Raw genomic sequence first — 17,099 nt, 5'->3', positions numbered from 1 at the left:
CCGACTACAAGTCCCGACATACACTTCGTTACGTGGCTACGTCACGAGGGCGTTAAGCCAATCCTATCCCGGTTTAAAACACGTTAAGAGAGCGCTGCCAATCAGAGCCCGCCACGGGACCGGCGGGGCCGCTGAGGCGCGAAGCTGTCGGCCGCTGTGGTGTGAGGGCGGCGGTCATGGCGGCGGCGCTGAGGGGGTGCGGGCGGGGGGTGCCGTTTATCGCCGCGCTGAAGCTGCTCCTGCTCCTCGGGGCTGCCCTGGGCTCTGCCCGGGCCACGGTGTATTTCCAGGAGCAGTTTCTGGATGGAGGTTGGGCGAGGGCAGGGGGTTAAAGGGTAGAGGGGGCGGTGGGGCGGCTGCCGGTGGTAACGGCAGTGAGTGTGTACGCTGATGGGGAGGGAGCCCCTCACCCCGGCCCTCGCCGTCCTGACCCTGTTGCTGTGTTGTTGCTGGTGCTGACTGCATGGGACAGCCAAGTGGAGGAAGAGGTGGATGAATTCTGAGTACAAACCAGACTTTGGGAAGTTTAAACTCACCGCAGGGAAGTTTTATGGAGATCCAGTGCTAGATAGAGGTATTTGAGTTTCATTCAAAATATGCCATGGGAGCCCTCTCTAGAATCAAGGATATCATAGAATCCCTGACTGGTTTGGGTTTGAAGGGACCTTAAAGCTCATCCGGTCCCAACCCCTGCCATGGGCAGGGACCCCTTTCACTAGAGCAGGCTGCTCCAAGCTCCTGTGTCCAACCTGGCCTTGAGCACTGCCAGGGATGGGGCAGCCACAGCTTCCCTGGGCACCCTGTGCCAGCGCCTCAGCACCCTCCCAGGGAAGAGCTTCTGCCTAAGAGCTCATCTCAGTCTCCCCTCTGGCAGGTTAAAGCCATTCCCCCTGTCCTGTCCCTACAGGCCCTTGTCCAAAGCCCCACTCCGGGTTTCTTGTAGCCCCTTTAGGCAGGTCTCCGTGGAGCCTTCTGTTCTCAAAGTTGAGCAACCCTTTTGCATATATTTATATATTTGCCTTTATAGGTTTGCCATGCATGGCAATAAAATTGTTTTTTTCTTTGCAAATGGGGAAAAAATGTAAGTTTGACTATTCTACTAATATCTTTGCAGGTCTACAAACAACTGAAAACTCTAAGTTTTATGCTATCTCATCACGATTTAAACCATTCAGTAACAACGGGAAGACTCTGGTCATCCAGTACACAGTGAAACATGAGCAGAAGATAGATTGTGGCGGGGGATATGTTAAGATTTTTCCCTCAAACTTGGACCAGAAGAAGCTCAGCGGAGATTCACATTATTACATCATGTTTGGTGAGTTTAGATTTATTACTTCTTTACTAAAATACTGTCACTGCTGTTGTGCTGTTCTTCTAAAGATGGTTGTGGAAATGGAGGAAAAATTGTAGGGGAAGGCTGTCTTAAAACAGGATGTTGTGACTGTAAGGAGTTAGCTCTTCCATGCTTGAGAGACCTCTAATAACAAAATACATATTAATGCAACCGTTGGTGAAACACATATGGCTGCAAAGCTTCTGAGCTGATTTGAAGACATAAGTGAAAATGATTAGACTGAGCTGAGAATAAAAGGAGTCATTCAGCAGGATTTAAGACCTTTAACTGAAACATCCTGTAGGCCATTATCTGCCCTTATTTATGTGTATGTAGTTTCCAGTGACTTAGTGAAATTTGTACATTTGTATGTCCAACTGAAATTTGACATAATGAATCTGATATTATATAGCTATTCACCTTGTTCCATAGATAATCTTTATTTTGCCTGGATTTTTGCTTTCTGGGTTAGTTTCCTGGAACAGAACTAAACCACAAACTATACAAAATCTAATTCTAAGGTAGATTTAGAGGCTTTGAGTAGAACCCATGTCATTCCGTTATAAACGGAATGGAATACATCAAAATATGTGGGATGGGAGAGATATCTAGCAGTATTATAAGAAAAAGGGAAACAATCTGTATTTTCTTGCAAAGAAGTTAAGAAATGCAAAGCATATAATCTCTTTGTAGGGCCAGATATTTGTGGATCTGATACAAAGAAAGTCCATGTTATTTTAAATTACAAGAATAAACCCCATCCAATCAAGAAACTGATCAGATGCAAGGTAAATACACATTTCAAGGATATGTAAACTTTAAAATAAGCAAGTTACAGGGATATGAGGATGAAAAAAGAAAAGCAACTAATGCAAACATGTAATACCTTTGAGTTTCATCATATCTTAAGTCATATTAATTTTGGGACTTCAGATATTTCTTAGTTGATAATATGTTTGCAATTTAATGATTGCATTTCTAATACCTAATACTGATACAGGATGGAAAAGGATTGCAAGGATGCTGCATGTTATTAAGAATTGTATGTCACTGAGTGTCTTCACTGCAACTTTAATTCCACATTTCCTAGTGAGAGAGCCCTTTTCTTTGATATGTAGAGACTTCGGGAATGAAATATTTTTTCTTACTACTTGTTATAAAAAATCCATTAGAAATTAGCAGTATATTTCTGGTGTGAGGCAATTCCTAAGATTTGTATTCAAGGTTCTTAACAAATGTTTTTTCTTTTAAAATTGCATTCTTTAAAACCCAGGTTGATGGCTATACCCATCTCTATACTTTGATTATAAGGCCAGATCAGACTTACAAAGTAAAAATTGATAATGAAATGGTTGCATCTGGCAACTTAGAAGATGATTTAGATTTTTTGCCACCCAAGAAAATTAATGATCCAACAGTAAAGAAACCAGTGGACTGGGACGATCGCATCGAAATTGATGATCCAAACGACGTCAAACCTGAGGTAATTTGCTCTCCTTATTCTGCATTGCTGCATGATTTAATTTCTACTGCCTGCATGTTTGATATAGTTGAACTGTGCACTAGTTTTGCTTTCTTAATCTTTTTAAAGGATTGGGATGAGCCTGAATACATCATGGACATGAGTGCTGAGAAACCTGCAGATTGGGATGATGCTGTGAATGGAGAATGGCATTATCCTAGGGTCAAGAATCCTCTATACAGAGTATAAATAATTTTGTAATCCTGGCTACATATAATACTTTAAGCAACTTTTATTTTCCTGACTTTATTCAGAAGATGTGGTTTATCCTAGGGGGAATGGAAACCAAGGCAGATTGATAACCCAAATTATAGAGGAGTTTGGCCTCATCCACAGATTGACAATCCAAATTATTCACCAGACTACAGCATCTACAGCTTTGAAAATATTAGTGTAATTGGACTTGATATCTGGCAGGTGAGATGCCTATAGTGAAAAATAAAGCAACTTTTCTTTCACTGAGTATATACCAACCTGTTTACGCTTTGCATAGAAACATTATCTATTGCTTTTTGATCTGAGGGACCTAAGTCTTTACCTTACTTTTATGTAAATATGTGTACTGAATTGAAAAACCTGTAAAAAGATACTGATCTTCTGTTGTAGTTATTCTTTGGATGATAATTGTCCACAGGTAAGTGAGGGGCCTGAAATAATTGGTGTAAATACTATGAAGTCTGGCTTATTCCACCGGACTTGAGGTCCATAACTGAAGCTTCAAGCAGCTCAGTTACTCCTTTTTTTCTTTTCCCTATTCCTTCAAAGGTGAGAGCTGGCACAATTTTTGACAACTTCTTGATAACAGATGATGAGGAATATGCAGAAGACTTTGGTGATGAAACATGGGGAGAAACAAAGGTAACACAAACTTCTTGTTTCTTTTTTGGTTCTGTGTGACCACATTTGAAAAATGCCCTGTTGGGTCTGATCAAGAACCTCTCGGTGCCTAAAAATGACATCTTAATATTAGGGTCCTGAAAAGGAAATGAACACAAAGCAGACTGAGGAAGAGCAGGCAAGAGAAAGGGCTACAGAAGAAAAGTACTTTGAGCAACAGTTTAAGAAGAAGCTAGAGAGAAAAATACAATCTGGAAGGGACAGAGCAGAGAAGAACACTGACACCAAGGCAGAGCTTTAATTGGCATTTGAAAGAAGTTCATATATTTTCACTTAAGTCACTTAGGAATGTTTTCACTGAAGAATTTTGATGTTTGTTAACAGCGTGTTGAAATCTGCACCAGTGGAGTTGTAGCAAAACAGGGTTCTTAAAAAAAATTAGTATTGAATTTTGTGACCAGTTTCCATTTAATGAAAAATACCACAACAGAGTTAAATTATCTATAGAAAAGGTGAATTTTTTTCTTCTTAACTGCTTTTCTTTACACTGCTAATATGTGTTAGAAACACCTGTAATAAAGCACTGTGTTTTGGAACGGAGTTACATGTTAGTGGTTTCATATGAAATGTAAAATTCATGCTCATTTTTTGTTGAGGAAATGCCCTCATAAGCTTTCTATGGTACTTCATTAGAGGGTTCAGCGTGTCAACTGCGTGAAGTGTGTTTCACAACATACTTCAGCCTAAGGAGGAGATCAGCTCCGCTGAGCTGCCGCAGGCATTGTGCGCCTGTCAGAGTTTCACCCGTCACCGCAGCTGCGAATGCACCGTGGCTGCTCTGCCATGGCTTATCCGCTGACAGAATGTTCTAGTGCTCTGTGGTGGTGTGGGGCTGAGTGACAACAGTCTGTCCATCCACAAATCTGTCCTTAGGAGTTCAAATGTGTTCAGACAACTTGTGTTTTTCCCCCCAGTTAGGGTGGTGAGCCAGGAAGTTGAAACCATGATGTGTCTTTTTCTGTCTGACCTGCCCTGTAACTCACTCTTGTAATTTGGTCAGTCACTTCCTTCATCCCTTCTCAGGTCCTCCTGCTCTTTTACATTTCCTTTTCCTCCCCTATGAATTAATGCTATAGATTTAGAAAAAACTGAGGCCGGGCTGCCAGAGCCCATGGTTTTGTGTTTACCTCTGGGCTGAGTGAAGTGTGTGGTAAGGAGATAGGGAGTGGGAGGATCTGTAGAAGCCCAGCTGAAGCTGGGTGGCTCTTGCCTGTAGAGCGCTGAGGTCAAATTCTTTCCCCTCTGCTTGTCAGAGGGCTGTCCCCTCTATAAGTTCCAGTGATGGAATAGCTTTGACAGCTATTGAAATATGCTGCAGTGGCAGTTGCCCTGTACTTTTTTTTCCCCTGAACAACTTCCCGATGATTTATTTTCCATATGGCCACAGTGATTTATACACTGCTGTAAAGGATTTCTTCATTTTATTGTATTTGATGCTAAAACTGCGATCACAGACCGGAGGGAGCTTAGTTTGCAGTCCGTTTTGCCAAGGTTGAGTGAAGTAAAATAACTGGGTTTATGCAGGAGAAAGCTGGATGCAAGTCCATTAGTTACCTGGAAGAACGTTCCACAGGGTCTCCCCTAGACCTACTTTGTCCGTGCCGTAGGTAGGTCACCGCCAGGCAGCTGGAGCAGCGCCGTGCCGGGGAGCGCGGAGGCTGCGGGAGGCAGGGGCCGAGCTCCGGACCCAGCCCCGGCTTGGCGGGGTGGGGAACGGCTGCGGGGCACAGATAAAGCCGAGCTCGCTTTGTACCTAGCGCAGGAGCGTCTCCGCCGCCGGGCCAAGCGCAGCAGCGGCCCAGCAGGCCCCAGCCCGGGCCGCGCGGTGCCAGGCGCGGCCGGGGCCTCCTGCCGCCGCCGCTCGCCCCGCCTCCCCCCCCCCCCCCCCCCCCCCCGCCCGCCCCGGCCGCTGCCCGAATCAGTGGGAGGAAGATGGCGGCGCTCATCCCCCTCGGCCAGCAGGTAACCGGCCCCGCCGGGCGCCGCCGCAGGGGGCGGCTGAGGGGGGGACGCGGCTCCCCGGCTCCGGCGGTTGAGCTCCGATGGAGGAGCAGGCACCGCGCCCGCCCCGGCGCGTTCCCCTCCCGCAGGCGGGTGCAGCCGGGGCTGGGTCGGCGCTGGGGCACAGGCCCTGTCTCTCCCCGCCGCCGGGGGGTGGCTCGGCCCGCGGCTGGAGAGGCTCGGTGCGTGGCGATGAGCGGGCCCCGGGCTGGGGCGAGCAGCCCCCGATTGCCCCCCGCTGCCGGGCCGGGGCTGGGCGCCGGCTGGTTCTGGAGGGGCACAAAAGGCGCTGGCGCCCTCCCCTCATGGAGGCCCCGGAGCTGCCCCCCGGGGAGGGGCAGGGCAGCGGCGAGGCTCTCGGGTCGCTTCCCTTCCCCGAGCTGCCGCTGCCGGGTTCGAGCTGCGGGGTTCCCGCTGGTGGTGGTCGGAGGTCCGGGGCTGGGCGGCGGGAGGGTGGGCTCGCTGTCTGCTGAGCCCCCGGCTTTGGCCTCCTCGTCACCCTGCCTGCAACACGGGGTTAAGGCCGCCTTTAGCTGTCATGACTGGGCTTAACGTTTGGGAGGTGCGGGAGCAGCGCGGGCACACCAGCGGAGGAGCCGGTGGGGAGGCATGGAAAGGAGGTTTTCAGCAGACAGCAGGAGAATGAGGCTTCTGCAGGGAAGACCCTGAACCTTGGAGGCTCTCCCGCAGGGAGGGTGGCATGCCTCCGGGAGAGGCTGTCCTGAGCTCTGGTTTCATGTTTGGGATCCCTGGGGAGGTGGTTGTTGTTGTTACAAGGCTTCTGACTGATTTCTCACCCAAATAATCTAAACCTGAGCAGTGTGATCACTGTTCATTCCTTTTTTATGCCCCTGTGCAGACAGTTAGCTTACTTGTTTCCTTTGAAACAAAAGCAGCAGCACCTCTCCACCCCCCAGTGTCTTGAGATGAAAACTGTTTTCTCCACTGTGGCTAGGCCAGTCAGGAATTCAGAACAACTGCTCTTGGTAGCTCGGATCGTTTAAGTCTATTTCCTTTTAATAATGGACTTTTATTTGTGATACTCTGAGAATTTATCTTTCAGTGGAGTTATGCGATGCTTGGGCAATATGTAATTTGTCTTATTAAGAGAGCGCGCTGCTTTCTAGCTTCTGAATAGCGGTAAGAATCCTGATTAACATCTGTTGAATTAGCATGGTCAGAAACGTCTGAAAACATCCATGCAAACTGTTATCCAAAGTTCTCAAGTGAAGTAATGTGGTGCACAATAGATACGTGACATAAACTCTGGACTGGAAAGAGTTTGTTGTTGTGGAACTGCAAGAGTACATTGGTAAAAACATATCCAATGTTTCTCATGCTGGCATCCTGCTCCTGTGTTGTTTAAATTCCAGCTGATGCTGGAGATACTGGCACCAATGGTGTTTTCTTTGGTATGACATGTTGAGGGGAAAAGGACCACATTCTATGAATGTATTAATTATTTTGACCTATTATTTTCCAGCTGATTCAATGGAAGCATTCTAGTGTTAAAACTTCTTTTACTATATTGAACTGTCAAGAATAACGTAGTGGTAATCAGGGCAGTAAGCAGGATTTCCGTGGAAGTTGATGAACTTCCTCTTTTAATAGCCTCAAATTCATGATTCCTGTTGAGAGATGTGCTAGTTATAATACATGCCAGAAATGGTATTAAAAGGAGTAGGAGAGGTTATGTGTGCTGTAACATTGGAGTATATTCACTCAGAAAGATATAAAATAAGGCTATTGATACCAACATGTTAGGGTTATAGTACAGGTAATTCAAGCATCTAAAAGCGCTTAATGGTATTTGTTCTCATAAATGAATTTTATTACGCTTCTATTCCTCTATGAGGTTATGTTTTTATTATGTTTTTATGAGTGAGAATTTAGATGTCCAACAGTTTGCAAACTGTTTAACCTTTCAGCTCTTTATGCATAAAACCAGTTGAAGAGCAAGCATGTAAGATCAGTTCTTGGAGTTAGGTCCCATTTCAGTTGTTATTGTGCCTTTGATAACTATTTCCTTGAATATTCACCTTATCAGTGGTCTTCCCGCTGTGCCAGGCGTTTTCACCCTACAGCCTTTGGAGGTTATAGAGAGTTACGTTAGAGGTATTGGGGCAGCACAGGTCATTTGGTAGCTCAGTCTCTGAGACAACTCAGGATACTCAGCAGGTAGAGTAAGGGCAAAGGTAATCTGAGGGCAGCAGCAACCTTCTTTTTGCTCTCATCTTTGTGGAACACTGTGTTTTTCCCTCTTTCACAGTACCTATTTTCATCCGTCATAGGATGTGAGAAGAGTGGCTGAGAGGAAATTGTGAAACAGGAGCACACCAAGGAAAATAATTCATCTGATCCAGTGTTCTTTGTGGTCCTGAAGTGACCTCGGGAAAGAGGGCTGGTAGGAACTAACTTTATTGGCTGCTCTGGCGGCAGCATCTTACTCCTGCCTTTTCCCCAGGTCTGCATTAAGGGGCATGGAGTTGTATCTCTGTGTGTAGTGTGCACCACAAATGCAGCGTACCACACCTGCTGTGAGAGTGCAAGTTCAAGACATGATCTTCAGATCTGTACAGGAAATCAACTTAGAGGTGAAACAATAAGGAACCAGGGTTCTGAAGTGTGTCTTTGCGGGACAGTGTGGAGTGTTGCTCATCAATGATGTTTTGGGGTGATGGAGTAGGTATAGAAACCGGAGGGTTGTTAAACTGAACTGCTGTATAACAGGTTATAGCCTTTGACCACTCATCAACTCCACTACAGACTCTTCAAAATGTTTGTCTCTGCCAGCAGTGACAGAATCTTGTGTAGGTTCTTCGTCAGCAGATGTCATCCAATTACAGAATTCTCTTGAATGACAGTGTTGTAGTCACACATGGTGACGGGTGGGTAGGCAGCTATTTTTATCACTTGAGCCCATTTTGTCTGGTCTGCTTCATCACAGAGATGCAGTCATTTGGGTAAATCGGCCAGAGAGGCTTCATCTTTGTCAAGCACTGAGTATTGAGTGAGGAAGTGCTTTCCAGCAGCACTTGCATGAATACATCGCTGTAGTAGAAACTTTGCAGCATTTAAACACATCACCCTGGATTCCTGCCACCTCTGTCAGGTAAGTCAGCTGTATGTCACAGCTGACAGCACTGAATGAGGATGACAAGAATGCCTGGTGATGCGATGAGATCATTCAGTATTCTTAATGGAGTGGTGTCTTGGTACGAATCCAGTCTCTGCTTGCTCTAGGATACTCGCAAATCAGTCACAACAGCTTGTAGCTGGTCTTTGGCTAGCTTCTCTCAGCTTTCTGGTAAACAAGAGATACATAGTTTGGCTAAAGCATACTAGGTTTTATTCAGAGTTGGACATACTATTTCCTACTTCCACCTTTTCTCTGCATGATGTGTTTCCTGGTCTGGATAGGAACTCAGTGCTTATCTATGGTGATCATTTACAAGCCAGCAAAAAGATGAGTCAGGTTTATGGGTTCTGGTCACAGCTTGCTGCTTCTGAACTCTCCAGCTTCTGGAAGAGCATGAGCTTCTAGCGGGTACTGATTGATGTTGGAGAATGCAGCGGCTTGTTTTGTTGATGGATATATGTAAGATGTGTAGGAAACTCTTCTGAAAATGCATGTTTTTCTAGCCAAGTAGAACTTTTGATCTTCAAAGAGTTGGTGTTTGCTTGTGTTTGGTTAATAGGGGTTAGTTACTTTGGTTAGCCCATTAAGTTAAGATTTAGCATGTTCATTGTAAGCTTACAGAAAGATTCCCATTGTGTAAAATAAAATGTCATGCTCTTCATTGGTCTTTTATTTCATCGTATTTCTGTCTTCCTTCCCCTCAGTGTAGGCAGAATGTCTGGAAGTCCATGTGGATGCCCATTTGGGAGATGACGTACCAGTCATCGGAATTAGTGCGGAGTAATAGTTCGTCAGGTGTCTGACTTATGTCCTGTAGGTGGAGAGTAGTTGTCCCAAGCAGTTTCAACATCCCTGCATCTCACTTGTTCAACTGTGTTTATTGGGTTGTTTGCTTGGGTTTTAAGGCCTTTGGCTACTCTAAGGGGTGACTTGTTTGAGATGGGATTGTAGCGTTTTTGCTCTTGGCATCGAGGCTGGAGAGTGGTGTGGAGGTAGAACCTGCATGTGGCTACAGCTCCTGTGGCAATTGTAGGAGGCAAGTGAGAAGATGGGTGCTCAGGCTTCTGCCTTTCTTGGCATTTTCATTCCCTTTTGCTTGGAACAAGACAAAAGAAATCTGTTTGTTCAGTATCCCAGAAAGGCAGGGCCTACCTTTGTGTCTGCTGCTTTGGTGTAATGCAGAGTAATCCTCAAAAAACATTGTCAGGGAATTGTGACATCCCTTAACTAACCATTCATTCCATTATGGTGATTTTATTGTTTCAGTTTAAGATCCTGGTCCTGGAAACACATAAACACAGGCATATTTTGATACCAGAGCTCTGTCTCTGTGTGTGTGTAATTGCCTGCTGAAAATATTCCATAAGTGTAGATACAATGCAGGAGATAAGTCAGCATTATGTTGAAATCTCTGCCTTTGTCATGAGTAGTTCTCGAACTGTCATCTGAAATACCTTGGCAAGTAGTTCAAAGGTGCCCTACAAAACCTTACTACCCTTTAGTGTTGTTAATTACAAATGCAAGTATGTTTGAATGCTGTTTAAGAGGTGACAGTAATCTATTGGCTGCAGGTTTTGGGGGATCACTGTTATCCACACTTGGATTTCAGGTATCCAGTTAGGAACACAGCAAATTAACATACCATTTTATGTTTTGAATAGAATTAAAACACAAAGTACTATACACTTCCCCCCGCCCCTCCCCCCCCATCAATCCCGAAAGGTAGCTTGTCTGTGACTGCAGTTTATTCTTTGTTTTCTTAACATCTCTCTTGTTTTTCAGTTTACTGGGAATCCATTATATGAAACTTACTACAAACAGGTAGGTTCTTTAAAAAACTAAAGTGCAGTTTCCTCTTCCCCCAAATTCCCCTCTCTTTCCTTTCTCCATTGCAGTGCTAAGCTTCTGTAAATTCTCTCTGCTGAGTGCTAATGTGTGCTTGTGTAACTCCTTTTGACCTAGAGACCAGACGTTTCATTTCTCTCTGCTTTCATGAGAGCCATGCTTCAATTGAACGTGAATTTTTACCTTTCAGGTAGATCCAGCATATACAGGCAGAGTTGGGGCAAGTGAAGCTGCGCTGTTCCTGAAAAAATCCGGTCTCTCTGATATTATCCTTGGGAAAGTAAGTTGAGGGAATTAAATAGTGCTGTAATTATCCACACACTTGCTTGAGTGAAGCTAACATTGAGCAGAAGGGGTTCGCAGAAAGGAATTTGGTAGAATGCTAATCAGAGCCATTCACCATTATGTAAACCACAGATTGGTAATAGCTCCAAGGAATTGTTCTGAGTTTCTTAGGAATCTGAAAGGAAAAGATTGCCTTTTGTGTAACATTTTACTTGTTAACTTGGGAATTAGATAATTATATATAATAACTTGGAAACTGCAACAAACACATCAAAGAGACATGCAGGATAAACTGCTGAGCTAAGTTTTATTTTAATATCCCAATGACTTTTATGTTGTATCCCCACAGATATGGGATTTGGCTGACCCAGAGGGTAAAGGATACTTGGATAAACAGGTAAATTAAATGTTCCTGTAGACCTCTTACATTATCTTCCACAGATTAACCTTGTTTCAAGAAAATCCTGTTACCAGTAGGAGTTATTCTTACCTATTTGTAGGTTTCTGTTTGCAAGGGGAGTTGGGGTTTTTTGTAGCACTGGTCACATCCAAATATATTACTTAGTGAGGCTGCTGGAGCAGTTTGGATCTGATTTTCTGTCTCTCTTGTTTTCTACATAATCCATATGTGTGATATATAGATACATAGTCATAGAGTCCCAAATACAAACTATGATTTTAAGATGTTTTTGGAAGTCTTTTTTGCAGGAAAAAATATAACTAGCATTAGTAAAAATGGCTTGAAAGTTACTTGTAGATGAAATTGTTACTTGTAGGTGAAATTTTTTAAACACAGTATTAGTTTTTAAGAAAACTTGTTGCCTTTTTTAATGTCAATAATTTAATTATGGGAAAGTCCTTAAAATCTACCTTTGAAGTTTTCTGCTCTGTGTTCCATGTTACTGCAAAGCTTTTCCTGAATCATCTTTAAAAACAGTGGGGTACTTGTCAGTATGCAGTGAACTGAATGAGCCATACATCTGTTGTTTTTGTACTTTACTGAGTTGCACGTGTACAGTGTTAGTAAAAATCATTAATGGTTATTGGAGACTGATTTAGACTGGTTCCTTTCTTAACAGAAACCACTCATTTTTGTAGGGTTTCTATGTTGCATTGCGCCTTGTAGCATGTGCACAGAATGGCCGTGATGTTAACCTGAGCAGTCTCAACTTAACTGTGCCACCTCCTAAATTTGTAAGTAATATGCACCTAAATGTCTGTGTGTATTATAGGAGAACTAAGGCTTCAGTTGGAGCACTGGAATAATCTGTTTCATAAATGCCAAACTGTTCCTTAAGACCATGGCTGCCATAGTCCTGTTGCAGCAGAACTGCTGCTGGTTTAACTACAGTCAGCTTGCTCAGGAAGCTGCTGGAGCTAAACTTTACATTTGTGAAAAAAGAAAGGGGTAGTGGTGGGGGGAGAGATTAATTTGGGGGTAGATCAACAGGAGTTTGTAGTAAAGGGTATGACGGCAGCTTTGCTTGCCATAGCTGCTGTGCAACCTCCTGCAGCTTGCTTTAGTTCTGTGTTTGGGTACCTAATGTCCTTGTCGAAGTGCTGTAATAGTATAAATCAGTATGACTTATTTTTTCATTTAGGTACATGTGCAGCCTTTTATCTTTATTTCAGTGCAGTTAAGCTTCATGTCCATAACCATCTCTTAAAGCAATCAGTGAGGATTAGAGACAGAAGTGTAATTTATATGTGTATATATATGTATAAATAAAAACTTCTTTGATTTTTAGCACGACACTAGCAGTCCTTTGCTGATGACCCCACCTTCAACAGAGACTCACTGGGCTGTTAGGGTAAGTGTAAAAGACAACACATTCCATCCATTCTTTAGAAGTAAATATTTCCTTTACCTGTAATTTTCCCAGTGAGAGTATATTGTAGCAAATAAATTTCCCATTTCAGGAGTCCTCCCTTTCTAGTAACAGACTTTTGCACAATAGAGAACATTGAGCTGTAGTTTTATATTTGAAGTAAGTATTAACCAAGCCTTTGGGAAGCCCTGGTGTGGTGTTTCTTAAGACACAATGAATTTTAATCTTCTGCCTGGATTTCCTCCAGAATCCTAGAGCAGACACTTTCATATTTGTATAAAGGAGCCCCACTGAGAACAGGAACGCATTTCACCAAATCCATCCTGAAGTATTAATTTAAAGCTTGAGTTCGTATGTTCTAATTAGTAGTCAATGATACACATAATGTATGTCATCGGGGAAAAAAGGAACTTTTGATACATACATGAGGATATTCGTATTTAGTTAATTTTCAAATACAAACGATTTCCAAAGGGAGAATTTTAGTAAAATAACCTTAATGCTGCCTTTTTTTGCCTTTTTTTTTTTTTTTTATGTAGTTGCATGTTGCTCTTTCAGGTGGGAAGCAAACTCTGTGGGAAGAATAGTTTTTAGCTCTACAGAGCTTGTCAAAGTTTGTTTAAATCTGGTCAGCAGTGTTTTAATCAGAATGCATTGTCCTTTTAGAACACTATAGAAACACACCTTCCATGCTGCATGTTAAAATCTCTTAGCTACCGTACCCTTAGCTTTGAAATCCAGCTCCATGGGTTTGCATTTAAGTACAGCATGGTGGCAGTTGCCAGAAAGCTTGGAAAGTTAGAATGAATACTTTATTGACCATTCTTAATTTCTTGCAAGATCTCATTTTCAACACTCACACAGGCACACTTTTTTACTTATTCAGGCTATTTCTTACCAACTAGGTGGAAGAAAAAGCAAAGTTTGATGGTATTTTTGAAAGCCTTTTGCCAGTAAATGGTTTACTTTCAGGAGACAAAGTAAAACCAGTACTGATGAATTCAAAGCTACCTCTTGATATCCTAGGAAGGGTAAGTATGCTGTTTAGATTTAGCTGTTCTCTATTTAGCTTCTTGCAGTTGCAACGTTAAATATTTAAATGTAACTTACCAACATGGATCAGGTTTTGGCTGTGGAATTACGTTGAGTGCATGCTATAACGCAAGTAGGTTTTGAAGTCTTTCACTTAGAAATAGGAATAATAGCATCAATTTGGGCCCTGGAGTAGGTTGACTTCATTATCTCTGTATTCATTTTAAGAGCTGGAAATTTTTACTTAGGTTGTTTCAAAACAAGAAAAAGCTTTCCTAAATCATAATGGCTTTTGTGTCATATTCCACTCTTTTGTCATTTTCCCAAACACAAGTTAATAGACATCATTAAGTCTATCCACTGTTTGTACAGGAGAACACTTTAAAACATCCTAGTTTATTGTAGCTGTCAAATCATCAAGGAGTTTTCTTTTTTCATGTGTATTTATAAATACTTCTGGGATGTGAGTTTAGTGCATCCACTGCATAGTTGCAAAGGAAGCAAACCTTAAAGTATTTTTTTCTTCCATTTAAAATATGTATTCTTTAATGCTTTGCATATTGATAGGACTGAATACAGTCTGTTTAAGAGCTGTATCTGTGTATACTTTAATCTTCTCAGGAAGAACTGCCTCTGTCTATATTGCCTACAAAATCTAAATACTGCTTGTTGTAATTCTGTACTTGGAATATTGTGAAGTACTCGTCCTTGAAAGGCTTTGGATTTTATCTTGCTTTTGTCATGCTAGAAATTCAGGAAGCTTTTTCCTGTTCCAGAAGAGTTTGCAGACAAGACAGGGGACTGAGAAAAGGGGCAAAGGACTAATGAGCTGGCTTAAATTTGTATGGGGATCCAGAGATAAAGCTGGGACGAGAGTTCAGATGGTTGAGCCTTGGTCTTAACTCTCTGTCCACTCTGCTATACTGTCACCGTGTCATATTGATGATGAAACAGTGCTAGCTGATGGCTGAGTATTAGAGTACCCAAAGTTTTGTATCCTTCTAAATCTGAAAGCCACCTCTGGATGTTTTTAGGCAGCTTGATGATTCCTTAACTGCAAATTAGAAGGATGAGAAATCCTGCCTGTGTTGCACCCAGAATTTGTTAGAGCAAGTGTTGATTCTCACTGCTAGGAAACTAATCCAGTCTGTTAGCTGGGTCTAATGTAACTAATGCAGTCTTCACAAAAACTCTGTTAGGAGTCTTTAGGGAGTATGCTCGATATGATGATGATTAACATCAAAAGCACAAAGTGTAACTTGTTCTCTAAATGATTTCATTTATCATAATTGCTGTAGGTCTGGGACCTCAGTGATATTGATAAAGATGGTCACCTGGACAAGGATGAATTCGCTGTGGTAGGTTGCTTTACATTCTCCATTCACATTGTGTCTCTTAGAGCAGATTGCTCAGTTTTTAGTCTCAAGAGCTCTGCAGTTTTCTCTGCTACATTTGATTGTTCTAATCTAAATTGTTCATGTGGAGCTATTAAATGATCTTTTTCAAATGTGCTGACTCTTGCCTGTGTCACCAAGATTAAACTTTTTGGAAGTAAAATGAAAATGATCTGCTCTGGTTTGCATCTCTAATCTTACTGTCTTTGTTTTAGTAAGATGTAAATGACTGACACTGGAAAATCTTGTAGCTTTTTCTTCTAATTGTTTATGTTATTTGACCTTTTTGTCTTTGCAGGCAATGCATTTGGTATATAGAGCTCTCGAGAAAGAGCCAGTTCCTTCACTATTACCCCCTTCTCTCATACCACCTTCTAAAAGAAAGAAGACACCCGTCTTTCCTGGTTCTGTTCCTGTTCTTCCTCCAAGTCCTCCACCAAAAGACAGCCTCCGCTCTACCCCATCTCATGGCAGTGTCAACAGTCTGGACAGCACGGGGAGTTCATCTCCCAAGCCCAGCATTAAGCAAGCACAGGTACAAGTCTTTTTTCTCTTTTAAAATCAGCAAACTGCAGGTAAAAATAAACCTGCTTTTTGATTTCTGGGTTGTTGTGGGATAATTTGGGTGGAGGGAATGAAATGAGAATGGAAAGTCTTGGAAGAGCGGAAGAGAAGCAAGTGAAGTTTAGTCAGTGACCGTGAGGTAGCAGATCTTGTGGGGAATTTTCACTTTTCATTGAAAGTGAAAACATAGAAAGGTTTCCCTCATGTGTCTGCTTTCGTACCAAAGAAACCATAGAATCATAGGGTGGTTTGGGTTGGAAAGGGCCTTTAGATCATCCAGTTCAAACCCCCTGCCATGGGCAAGGACACCTTCCACTAGACCGTGTTGCCTAAGGCTCTGTCCAACCTGGCCTTAAACACTGCCAGGGATGGAGCATTTACCACTTCTTTGAGCAATCATTAATCTACCTACTGAAGCTCCTGTGTTAGTAGCTTGAGGACTTAGTATGCTTATTTGGTCCATATTTCTAAAGACTGAATGCTTTCCAAAGTATTCCAAAGCAAGAATGTTTATCAGTATTTATAATTCAGATAAAAAAGTATTAAGCTAAAACGTTTGTAGGAAAAGGGGAAATACCCACTTACCAATTAGATTGGATTGCACAAGATGTTCAGCACTTCTGGCTCTGAATAATGTCATGTATACTCAGTGTGGTGATAAAGACTGTTTCCCTTCTCTTGAAAGACAAAACTTTGTTTTCCAGCCCTCTATGAATTGGGTGGTACCAGTGTCTGAAAAGGTGCGATACGATGACATCTTCTTAAAAACAGACACAGACATGGATGGGTTTGTGAGTGGCCAAGAAGTAAAGGACATTTTTATGCATTCAGGTCTCTCTCAGAATCTCCTAGCACATATATGGTAAGATTTCCCTAGAGCTCCATTTTCGTAACCTGCTGATCTGGGAAGTTGGATTGTCCAGCCACAATTGTGATCCGGACATCAAAGAAAACCCCAAAATCCAAACGAAAACCACAGCCTCTTTTAATTGCCCTGTTGCTGTGCTGTGGTATTTGGGCTATATGGAAAAATGAGGGAGAAATTATTTCTCACTTTGCTTTTCTGGGAGAGGGGAATAGGTCAGTCTGTGAACTATGGTTGGTTTTTTAAGTTCTAGGGCTCTAAATAGTTTCTCAGGGTAATGCTGTTCTCTTCAGTCAATACATGGCTAATAAAATACTGCTCTCTTTATGGAACTCTCTCACTAGAATAAGCAAGCTCTGATGGAGCTGAATCAAAAGGAAATTACATGTA

General features: G+C 42.6%; 1 protein-coding gene across 10 annotated transcripts in view; it reads left to right on the top strand.

Annotated features, from left to right (window-relative positions):
- The first annotated feature begins 116 nt into the window (after positions 1-116).
- LOC136024526 (epidermal growth factor receptor substrate 15-like 1) overlaps positions 117-17,099 on the top strand; it is a 45,518-nt gene continuing 28,535 nt past the window's right edge. For 4 of the 10 annotated variants that reach the window (XM_065699952.1, XM_065699949.1, XM_065699954.1 and 1 more), the window contains exons 1-16: positions 117-309; positions 1,115-1,318; positions 2,030-2,124; positions 2,610-2,819; positions 2,928-3,041; positions 3,132-3,275; positions 3,624-3,716; positions 10,678-10,720; positions 10,935-11,020; positions 11,375-11,422; positions 12,124-12,219; positions 12,774-12,836; positions 13,760-13,885; positions 15,185-15,244; positions 15,579-15,815; positions 16,549-16,706. In XM_065699952.1, the coding sequence (XP_065556024.1) occupies positions 177-309; positions 1,115-1,318; positions 2,030-2,124; positions 2,610-2,819; positions 2,928-3,041; positions 3,132-3,275; positions 3,624-3,716; positions 10,678-10,720; positions 10,935-11,020; positions 11,375-11,422; positions 12,124-12,219; positions 12,774-12,836; positions 13,760-13,885; positions 15,185-15,244; positions 15,579-15,815; positions 16,549-16,706 (1,910 nt within the window). In that variant the 5' untranslated portion in view covers positions 117-176. Of the gene's footprint in view, positions 310-375; positions 575-1,114; positions 1,319-2,029; positions 2,125-2,609; positions 2,820-2,927; positions 3,042-3,131; positions 3,276-3,623; positions 3,717-3,828; positions 4,296-5,663; positions 5,718-10,677; positions 10,721-10,934; positions 11,021-11,374; positions 11,423-12,123; positions 12,220-12,773; positions 12,837-13,759; positions 13,886-15,184; positions 15,245-15,578; positions 15,816-16,548; positions 16,707-17,099 lie in introns of those variants that run through there. The other 6 variants (XM_065699957.1, XM_065699956.1, XM_065699958.1 and 3 more) reach the window with 4 other exon arrangements.

Source organism: Lathamus discolor, chromosome 21, assembly GCF_037157495.1.
Source record: "Lathamus discolor isolate bLatDis1 chromosome 21, bLatDis1.hap1, whole genome shotgun sequence".
NCBI lineage: Eukaryota > Metazoa > Chordata > Aves > Psittaciformes > Psittacidae > Lathamus > Lathamus discolor.
The sequence above is the reverse complement of the archived record's forward strand: the minus strand, read 5'-3'. Positions and strand labels throughout refer to the sequence as shown.